The sequence below is a fragment of the Chondrus crispus genome, genomic scaffold, assembly GCF_000350225.1.
Source record: "Chondrus crispus Stackhouse genomic scaffold, scaffold_96, whole genome shotgun sequence".
In the NCBI taxonomy this organism is placed as follows: domain Eukaryota; phylum Rhodophyta; class Florideophyceae; order Gigartinales; family Gigartinaceae; genus Chondrus; species Chondrus crispus.
Genome location: NW_005178858.1, coordinates 244,273 through 254,303, shown reverse-complemented (window position 1 = coordinate 254,303; position 10,031 = coordinate 244,273). Strand labels below are relative to the sequence as shown.

The 10,031-nt window shown below is 52.5% G+C and overlaps 3 protein-coding genes across 3 annotated transcripts; 1 reads left to right on the top strand and 2 right to left on the bottom strand.

The window, feature by feature from the left end:
* Nucleotides 1-3,981: 3,981 nt before the first annotated feature.
* Nucleotides 3,982-5,877, bottom strand: CHC_T00009451001 (ATP-dependent DNA helicase RecQ). Its single transcript, XM_005712103.1, has 2 exons — nt 5,152-5,877; nt 3,982-5,076 (listed from the first exon to the last, which is right to left on the bottom strand). The coding sequence occupies exons 1-2, from the start codon at nt 5,875-5,877 to the stop codon at nt 3,982-3,984; spliced, it is 1,821 nt and encodes a 606-aa protein (XP_005712160.1).
* A 572-nt stretch (nt 5,878-6,449) lies between these two features.
* CHC_T00008192001 (hypothetical protein) lies at nt 6,450-7,238 on the top strand. Its single transcript, XM_005712102.1, has one exon. The coding sequence runs from the start codon at nt 6,450-6,452 to the stop codon at nt 7,236-7,238; it is 789 nt and encodes a 262-aa protein (XP_005712159.1).
* A 212-nt stretch (nt 7,239-7,450) lies between these two features.
* On the bottom strand, nt 7,451-10,027 carry CHC_T00008191001 (hypothetical protein). The gene has a single exon (XM_005712101.1). It carries the CDS (start codon nt 10,025-10,027, stop codon nt 7,451-7,453), a length of 2,577 nt encoding a protein of 858 aa, XP_005712158.1.
* Between the last annotated feature and the right edge of the window lie 4 nt (nt 10,028-10,031).

Genomic DNA, 10,031 nt, shown 5'->3' with positions numbered 1-10,031 from the left:
CCCCTTAAAGGGCCGGGGGGGTAAAAATTCGAAAATATGGGGGGGGGGGGGGGGGGGGGGCTGGAGCATCGTTGAGATGGCGCCGGGCGAATCTGTGGGTGTCTGTTCGTGTGGGTGTCTGTTCGTGTGCCGAGGAGGCAGGGAGATAGGTGGAAATCAGGGGCAGGCCATGCGCAACGTGTGGCAGCGGCGGATTGCAGCGACGGTGGCGGATGTGAAGCTGCAATACGCCGCAACATTCCAGCGCCGCCTGCGCTGTCGAAAACAGGCCTCCTGCGCGACGCTTCGCTACTGCGGCCAGGTTTTTCCCCCTCGTCACTTTCACCTGTTCCGCCACCAAATCCTATGGGCCATGCCCGTCAATCCTTCCGCCCGCCCGCATGGCTCCCCCCCCTCGCCGCCCGCCTCGCCGCCAATCACAGCACGGCATTTCCCATTCGGTTTCATCTGGCTGCGGCGCATGGGCGGCTGACACTGCCCCCCAACAAGGCGCTGATTCGATGCTTCGCCGAGGGACAGACACGCCCCTCGATCTGTCTCGATCTGCCTGCACCATTCCATTGGCTCCCAGGGCCTTGACTGGACGTCGCAATCTCCCTCGGCACGCCCCTTAAATTGTTAGTTGAAAAGAACAACCAAAACGGTGTGTGTTTGCAATATTCTCCGCAGCAATCTCAATCTCTCACTTCGGTGTAATATGGATTGCAACTCCACTTTTGCATTCCTTGTGAAGGCGGCGGCGGTTGGTGCCGCCGTTTCGCAACCACCGTTCAAAATCTTCTCAAAAGTATCGCCTCCTCCACTGCGCAGTGCCAGCGTTCCGAACTTCCTACACGCATCAACTGCCGCAATCGCTCCTGTAAAGACTCAAAATGGCAAATGGCGATGCATCGGCTACGATAACGTGCCCTGCACGACGCCTCCTGACCAATGAGTCTTCCAACCGGCGTCTATCATACGCAGCCTATCCATCAAGTATTTACCGAAAAGGTACCCACTTAAACGCAAGCTTCTCGAGATACCGACGTTTCATTTAACTAAATCTCCCAAACACCCTTTCGTTTTCACATCACCAGGGGCGGTTTGCGAATATTGTACCAACGTTCTCCTGCTTCAGGAAAAACCAGATCAATCCGATGCTCTGCTGTCATCGACCCTCACTTATCCTCGCGCGCAGCAGTGCTTTGCTCTCCCGTCCTGCCCCTGCTAAATTCTATGCGCTCATCAACTCTTCGTCTCCCTACTGGCCATTAAACGCCACCCACAACAACCACAAACGCCGCTTAGGTTGTTGATGGTTAATGTCCATCTAAACTACTGTGATTCTCCCCCACTATCTCGCTTGTTTGGGGTCACAAAAAGTTTGGCCACGTGACACATAGCATACAAAATGCATCCAAGATGTCGTTCGTGAGCGGATCGTGTTCACCCACCTTGCACCTTGCGCGCCACACGACATCCTCTAGCCCATCTTCTCACCACAGAACGTTGCCTGCAAAAACGCCCTGACCTTCTTCCTTTCACGCGCTCCCCTGATGAACTCGAGCCACTCCAACGCTCCACCTTGCTTATCGTCAAAACGATGCTCACTTATTTATTGCCCCGACATGAGTGCGTTCACCATCCATCGTGTCTGCACAAGCTGAACAGGGAAGGAGCACTTCTAGAACCAACAGCCTATATACTGTACACCTGCTGCCTAACAGTTGTGCTCTGCAGTTACAAATTGGCTAGTTGAAAAGTCTGCTCCTCTCCAGGTCTCTTCTGCACAAGCAATAAGTGAAGCTTGGTCAAGCATGTCATCAGAACCATAGAAGAGGTGTCGGGAATTGCCTCCATAAGTTCCCGAGTCAACTCACACTTCGTCAATTGCCGCCTCCCGCTATTTTGTATTATGGTAACCGCATCTCGCAATACGTCCGGATTTGTTTTGCCTTTCCAGAATCCGAGTTTCTCGAAATTTTCGACAATGTGCTGCCGGACTTCATCTTCGGGAGCGGTCCTTATGTCACCAACCCTTGGTGTCTCATCAAAGTTCAATTGCCGGTGAGTCTCCACCCTAGGAGTCATCTCTGAACCCGCCCTGCTCTTGTAGTAGCCATCGGCCAAGCCTGTGTAGTCCCGCATCCTCCCAACCCCGCCAGATTGAAGAACCGGGGTCGTCGAACACATCATCGTGGAAAACGCTTGATTTCGCCGAGATGCATACATGTCATCGAGTTGCGCCTTTGTCTGAATACCATGCTCCCTAATCGACTTTTGTACGTTCTCCTCGTAATTTCCGTCTAAGTCCACTTCAAGTGAGTACGCGGCGCTTGAAGCATATCTGGATGGCCGACGCAAACTTCCTTCTGCAGCTCTGGTCGTTCTATAGGCGGTTGATGCATTCGAAAATGTTTCATACCCAGCTAGTTTCGAAGACGAGGCGGCCCCCAAGGCGTTCAATTCAGAAACAACATCGTCCGATACTATTCCAAAATCCTCTGGCTTTGGAGTCGCCGGTATTGGCATGTCGACCTCCTTTTTCATCGCAGACTGCGGAGTTCTTCCGGATGGTGTTGTCGGGCGACGGAACGCGCCCTTGCTTTGTTGTGAATCCATCGTGGATAGAGCGCACATGTCGTTAACGAGATGATCGGGAACCGTCGGTTTTGTCCCGAACACAGTTTCGTCTGCCTGCTTTCTCACTATGACTGGAGCTATGTCATAAGCAGACTCCAGTCGCTCTTCAAAGCGGTCAAATACATCGGTAATTGCCTTGAGATGCGCAAATGCTGCATCGAGCATGTTTCCGGCTCGCGGGGCATCGCTCGATAAACGAACAAGGGGTGGGACATTGTTGCGGACTTGTTCGACTTCTCCTTGCATGGTGGAAGAGAATCTCACGGCTTCCTCCCCAGTTCCCAAGGGGCCTTTGCTGTACGCACTTTTTAGGTCGTCTGCATCGCGCCCACATGTTTCCAGGACGTTTTGCAACTCATCACCGAATCTCTGTATCGCTTTTTTGCTTTCGAGGCGAAACATATTGGCAGGTGCAGAAGCGCTTCGGCCGAGTCCGCAGTTCTTCTGAAGCGGAGAACTCTGCAGAAAACGAAGATTACACTCAAAATCAATGGAAGTTTGACAATTTTGTCTTTCCTTCCGAAGTGCTCGAGCTATTGAGGTCGAATATTGAGTGAGGCGTACAATGCCTCGCCCACTGCAGCGACGAGAGACAGAAGCTTGGTCTAGAAGTGACGTATCCATTCTTCAAAATTCAAATTTGAAATTCCCGGGATTTTCTACACTTAGAGAGCACTACACAGTGTTTCGGATAACCACGTTTTTTTAAGGACTGATGACGTTGTCAACACATGTCAACATCAATCACGATAGGGGTTTGGATGGTCATGCCGACAGCAAGGACGATTTATTGATGTCCCCGCATCCAGCTCTGTTGTTGACGATGTTGACATCGGTATCAAAGTCAAAGAGGACGCGGCCTCTCGCTGTATCAGGGCCTAGAGCGTGTGTGCCCTTGTGTGGGAAGCGCACTACAACGTCTTTCTGGGAAGGAGCCATAGACCTTGCCTGAAGATGTGGCCTGCCGACATAAGCATTGACGCAGTAGTTGCACGCAAAGTGTTCAGCAAGGTAGGAATGTGGTGCGAATGAGGGTAACTGACGTACTATGCGGAAACCTCATGTACTTTATCAGCTTTCTGCATGCTCTCCCTTCCATAATCCTGAAAGCAAAACTTACGAGGATTTCTCTCTATACTGCAGACATCAGGTTCGAAGTTGTTGCTGATGCCAACCTTCCAGGCTGACTTGTGAGTGCTGTAATTTATTTGTTCTGCTAAGGCCTCATTATGGTTTTGTGGTTCAAGTGGTACAAAGTTGGTTACAGCGTAGGTACATGAGGACCTCAAGTTAAACAGATATCAAAAATAAACTCCCTTGCCGTTGTCCTTCGCAAAACACGTTTACCGAAAAGAGAGGTCATTCCGGAGATATTCTCCGAAACCCAACTCGACCAAGGGACAGCTTTTTCTGTTTTACGGGATGGTTGTCGCGAGGCTGGGTCTTGTGTTCTCCAGGTTGAAGCAAAGGCCTTCCACGCTTCAACTTCAGACGAGAGGGTGGATCTCTATCATCGTCGTCAATTGTGATGCATGGGACAAGAGGCTTTTTGTTTGATCTCAACGCTTGCAGTCTCCCAGTGCCTCCTCGACGGAGTTCCCTTTTCTTCTCGTACGCCTCTTCTGCCTTCTCAATGGCAATGAGATCAATCACAAAGTTTTTGCTTGTTTTCAGCTTTTCCAGCTTTGCTCGGTCGTCCACGCATATCTCGTCACCACTGCTAAAATCTGCAATGTCATCTGAGATGATATGCGAACGAGGCTTTCTTGCTCTTTGCACTTCAGCCTGCTCCTCTGCAGCCTTCTGAGTGCGTTGCTGCGATTGCATCATTGAACGTGCAGTTTGAAAGTCCGCCGCTGGCGTCGACGGTCGAGAGGAAGCGGACTTAATGGCACGGGGCGGGACGCTAAGGTTGATTTGAGTCCTTCTCTTCCTTCTTTTCACATCCTTTGGATCAAAGCAAACGTCGCACCAGCTCCGACCACACACCTTTGCCGCCGATGCCTCTTCCCCGAAATACTCGAGCAAAGCCACACGCCTACACTTGACATTTGTGCAGTACTCCTTCATAGCCTTTTGCGCCTTGACGGCGGCCTGCATCCTTTTCTCATCGGATTTCTTCCGGTGGCAAGCAAGCAAATACTCATTGAGCTCCAAGTCCTTCTTAGAGTAGTAGAGCACGCTCTCACTCGGCAGCCCGTCGCGACCCGCGCGGCCGCTTTCCTGATAGAAGGCCTCGACGCTCTTAGGCAATGAGTGATGCACGACGTATCGAATGCCAGCGACGTCAATGCCCATGCCGAACGCAATGGACGCGACGGCCACGGGGCGCTGGCCCGTTTCGAACAAGTGCTGCGCTTCCTTGCGCTTCCCGGCGCTCATGCCGCCGTGATAGCCGACCGCGGGGACGCCGGCGCTCTGAAGTAGCACGGTGAGGTCCTCGACAGTGACCCGCTTGAAGGCGTACACGATGCCGCGTTGGAAGCCGAAGGTTCCGTCTGTAAGGAGCTTGGAAGTGACGTAGTTGACGAGGTCTTCGCTGACATCGGTCTCCATGGTGTCGGCGTAGCGGACTTCGTAGCGGATGTTGGCGCGGAGAAACGAGGTGTGAATGTGGCGCGCGTTTGGGATATGAAGGCTAGATATAATGTCTGCGCGGACTTTGGCAGTTGCCGTGGCCGTGAGGGCGACAATGGGAAGGGTGGGAAAATCGTCCCTGATGACGCCCATTCTAGAATAAGCTGTTCGGAAGTCGTGACCCCACTGAGATATGCAATGGGCCTCGTCGATGGCGAGGATGCCCAGCTTTCCCCTGTGATGCAGACGGCGTAGCAAGGACATGAAGGACCCCTTGACGAGTCTCTCCGGGGTGATATAAAGCATAGCGAACGGGATGGCGCCGCGGGTGTCGAGGGCGGTGAGAACTTTTCTGTTGGCAGCGACAGTCTCGGCGGAGGAGAGCAAGGCAGTCGGGACGCCGCGGGCGAGGAGGGCGGTGACCTGGTTGTTCATGAGGGCAAGAAGGGGGGAAACGACAAGGGAGACGGCACCCGAGACTTCGTGGTGGACAAGAGCGGGAAGCTGGAAGCAGAGGGACTTTCCATGGCCCGTGGGGGCCGTGAGAAGAACATCTTGGCCGGAGAGAAGGGCAGAGATGACTGGAGCTTGCTGGGGGCGCAGACTGAGGGGGCCGAAGTACTTCTTGAGGGTGGCGTGGTAGTGGGCAGAGGGGGGGATGTCGGGAGGGGAGGCCATGACGTCGGGAGCAAGGGAGAAGAGGACCGCGAGATCTGGGAGTTTATCGGGGGGTGGGAAGGGGGTCAAATTCGGAAGTTCGGAGAGCACAAGGACCTGGCCGTGGGTGACGCAAACGGCATAGTCTTCGTAAAAATTGGCGGCAAAATGATAGATAAAGGCACTACTTGCAGCGTAGTGATTGGTAGTTGAAACAATAGTAACAGGCCAATTAGAACCAAGTGGCACACAATCTTAGTCGCCACCGCCAACAAAAGAGAACGTGCTGCAAAAAAGGGCCCGCATGAGTGGGCCAGGCTGGAGGTCCGGGTTGTGGCCGGCGTCCTCGCCAAACGAGCCCAATTTCGCCTGACTGGCGATTCCTCCCATTCCCAAAATTCTATAAAATTCCTCTACCCGCATCGCCGCTTGCAGCAACCGCCCCTTCCCCCCTACCCCCCCCACTGGGCCCCGCTTGAGTCTGGATCAATTGCCTAAATAACAAATCGTCCCACTTAGGCTCTCCCCACCACACCCCCCACCTGCACCCATCCTCGATCCATCCCCCACTCCCCCAATCCACCTATCCCCAGATGAGCGTCCCAGACTTCTCCGCACTCCATTGCCCACCGCGCCGTCCTGCCATGGTATCGTCGGAGAAAGCCCCACTTCGTCAATGGAATGTCGAACACAACGTAACCCGCCCTACCCCTCATAGTCCCAATATTCATCCTTGCTTTGACTCATTCTCTGGTATTTACACGGTAGCTCTCGATGGTTTATACACCCTTGTTGTTCAGCTCATCCCCATCGGTGCCGCCCGATATGCTCATTCCTCTCCAGTTCGTCGTGCATGGGTTGACTACGTTGTCCGCGTCCAGGAACCCCCTGCTCCCGACACCAAACCCGACGATACCATAGAAAGTGAGTACTACGATGTCGGCTCGGTAAATTTTGCTCAAGTCGTTCATCTGAAAAAGGGCACCTCGGTTACATGCTTGAAAATGCCTAGCTGCGCCGCCTCCGAATGTGTCCGTCTCAAGGTTGAACTTCTTCAGAGAAAGAGGAAGCGTCCTGCTCCCCCAGAGCTTACCAAAAAAGAGATGAAGAAGAGGAAAAAGATCAAGAGAATAGCAGAGTCTGCTGCTGCATCCCTCAACTCGCTTCCGAATGGCAATACCCTCAGCCCCCAGACCTACCATGGCAAGACAGAAACTTCAGCATCTCGCGACTCAAGCGACGACGACGATGATGACAGTGACTGGTCCCATGGATTTGAGAGTGACACCACCGCCGATGACCTGCCACATTCCAACCGCGGTGTTGGGCGTCTCGCAAAGCGATTCAAAGCCGCAGCACGTGCTCATCCTTCCTCGACTTGATTCTGCTACACTCCATTCGGAAACCCTGCACCACACCAACCTGTTCGTTTCATGTTATTAGATAGTTGAAAAGAGTGTCAAGCTCGGAGAGCAGGACTTTTTAGATGCATGCTTAGTTGACTGCTCTGCATACCTCAACGTAACCTGCTCGTGCTTTAAATCCCACACTTTCAAATAAAGAAAGCCTTTTCTTTCCTGTCCGTTTCTGTGCCTTAAAAAGTCACGTAATCTTCAAGAACAGCGTTAGCGAGGCCTTCACTGCCACTCATTCGGTATATCTGCGCAAGGTTATATGCGGCATCGAGGCGCAAATCCACTTTGTTAGGAATGGTCTTTTCCGCCTTTGGTTCCCAGTTGAGTACCTTTTCATATCTGTCGGCGGCCATGTGCACCAACCCAAGCTGATGCATCATACGACCCACATTGTAATCTGCTTCCATCTCACACCACTCCACGTCTAGTCCGCGTACTCCTTTTGCCCGGTGTGTTCTGTAGTTATCCAAGAATGCGAACGCTTGCAAAACCATTTCGTTCCTGTTTCCGACACGACGTGATAATGCAACATACAATATCTGCACGGCAGCGCAGAGCGAAATCAGCGGACTCTCAGGAGAAAGATTGAAGGCCTTCAAGAGCAACCCAACTGTATACGTGCTGGTGTTGATGCCGCCCATCGCTGAGCAGTTTCCGGCAACGAGCAGAATATGAGCTGATTTAGGACTCCTCTTCGTCAAACGGTTCATGAATCGTAGTGATTTGATCCGGCGTGAGTCTGAAAACTTGCTAACATACTGGTCAGCGACAGAAAATGCAAAGCAAATATCAGGATCTGTCGCTGCTTCGCTTAACATCATACGTGCATGCTCGTAACAGCGAAGTGCATCTCCTACCGCAAACGATGCCGCCATATCCAGCATCTTCAACCGGATACGCTGGGGGATATTATTTCTGATTCGGATTTGGTTCAGGGATTCGAACAGATGGGTCACAGGGTAGGCACTCGCCAGGCCTTCTTCTGCACGGAAGGAGGTTACAAGTTTCTCGGCAAGATCAACGAAAGACTTATTATCAACGAGGCGCATGATGTTCGCTCCAACCGAATACAGTCGCGCGCGTTCCTCCGCAGGAAAGTCGTTGTCATCCCACCTGAGCCGCATGGGTTTTTTACCTCCATTTAGCTCGCGCTGCCGATCTTGTAGGCCTTGTAGAAAGCGCAGCTTGCGGCCAGGCAGAAAGTCATCGTCATTCTCGTCGTCGCTCTCTATCTCACCGGCACCCCGAATGTGCAATGCTGCCTCAAGAGCCGGATAAACTTGCGACAGAAAGCCACTGTAATCACCATGCGCGTATAACGCATTAGCAAGATCCAATACGCGTAAGGCTTCATTCTTATCCTCGCCACTAGCGGGTCCCCTTGACAGTATTCTTGCTGCTCGCGAAGCTTGCGCCGGCTTCCCTGATCCTTTGATCCTATTTTTATGATCGGGACGTTGCTCACCCGGACCCAAGAATTCTGTTATTCGGGCTAAAGCTTCGCTATGACGCGGATCGCAATGTAGTATTAGTTCGAGATCTCCGCGCGCGGCATGTTTGTTCCCCAACTGCTTGTAGCAAATGGAGCGATTTAGAAGCATGTCTTCGCGATTTGGTTCATCATCCAACTGCACCAATAGTGAATAACCCTGCAATGCTTTTTGGTAGTCGCCGCTATCGCGACAAGTCTCGGCAACTTGCCATAGAAGGAATCTGTGCTTCCGCAACATGGAAGGAGAAGACATAAACTCCAGTACTGTTGGTGAAGCAAGAGTCTCGGAACCCAACCGATGTTGGGATATTGCAAGCATCAGGCGTTGCACAAATGTTATCGGTCTTCCAAATCTACTCGCCCTATCTTGCAATCTCCCCAGCACTAGAGACGCATCGTAGTACTTGCTTTGTCGGAACCAAATCTCCACCAGCATCTGGGTCAACTCAGCCAATAACCCTTCATACTTGGTATGAACCTCGGGGTCCTTTGATTTGGGTCTGTTTTCCTCGCAGTGATGAAGCATGGCTTCTAACGGAGCAACAGCCCTCTCCTCTTTGCCCGCCCTTCGATAAGTCTGAGTAATTAGCAGCGCAACAGACATGTCATCAGGGGTCACTTGTGATAGCCTGACAAAGTTCTCCCCCGCTTTCCTAAATTGTTGCCTGTTCATGTAAAGCATACCTCGCGCCCTCAGGGCCTCCGCATCTTTCGAATTCGAGCCCCGCAATGCCATCGTTAGACAATAAATCGCACGCTCTGACTCACCCCTCTCCTCCCACATCGCCGCATTTCGTTTCCATAAGTTGCGATCCTGCTTATCCAATTCTCCTGCGGTCATGCACATATCCAGGGCTCTGTCCTTCTCACCGTTTTCCTCATAGATAAGCGCAAGAGTCCTGTACGGCGCGACGGCTCTCGGGGCGGCTGCAATTAACCTGTTCAGCATCTCCTCTGCTTCGTCGAAGCGCTTGAGCATGTACGCAACCGTAGCATTGCCCATGAGCTGTTTGAGATGCTGCGGGACTTCCGAAACTCTAGCTTTCTTGGCAACACCACCAGACGCCCTTCGCCTTCTTTTCCGACGGCGGCCCCTGGGTCGAGACTCAGCGATGAGGTCGTCGATGGAAGCGCCGAAAACTTCCTCGTGTGCATCTTTGTCAGGGTCAACGTCGGATTCGCTCGCCAGGGGATCACTCTCCTCTTCCTCTTCATGCGATTCATGTTCGTAAAACACCCCTTCCTCTGTCACTTCATAGTCCATAGCG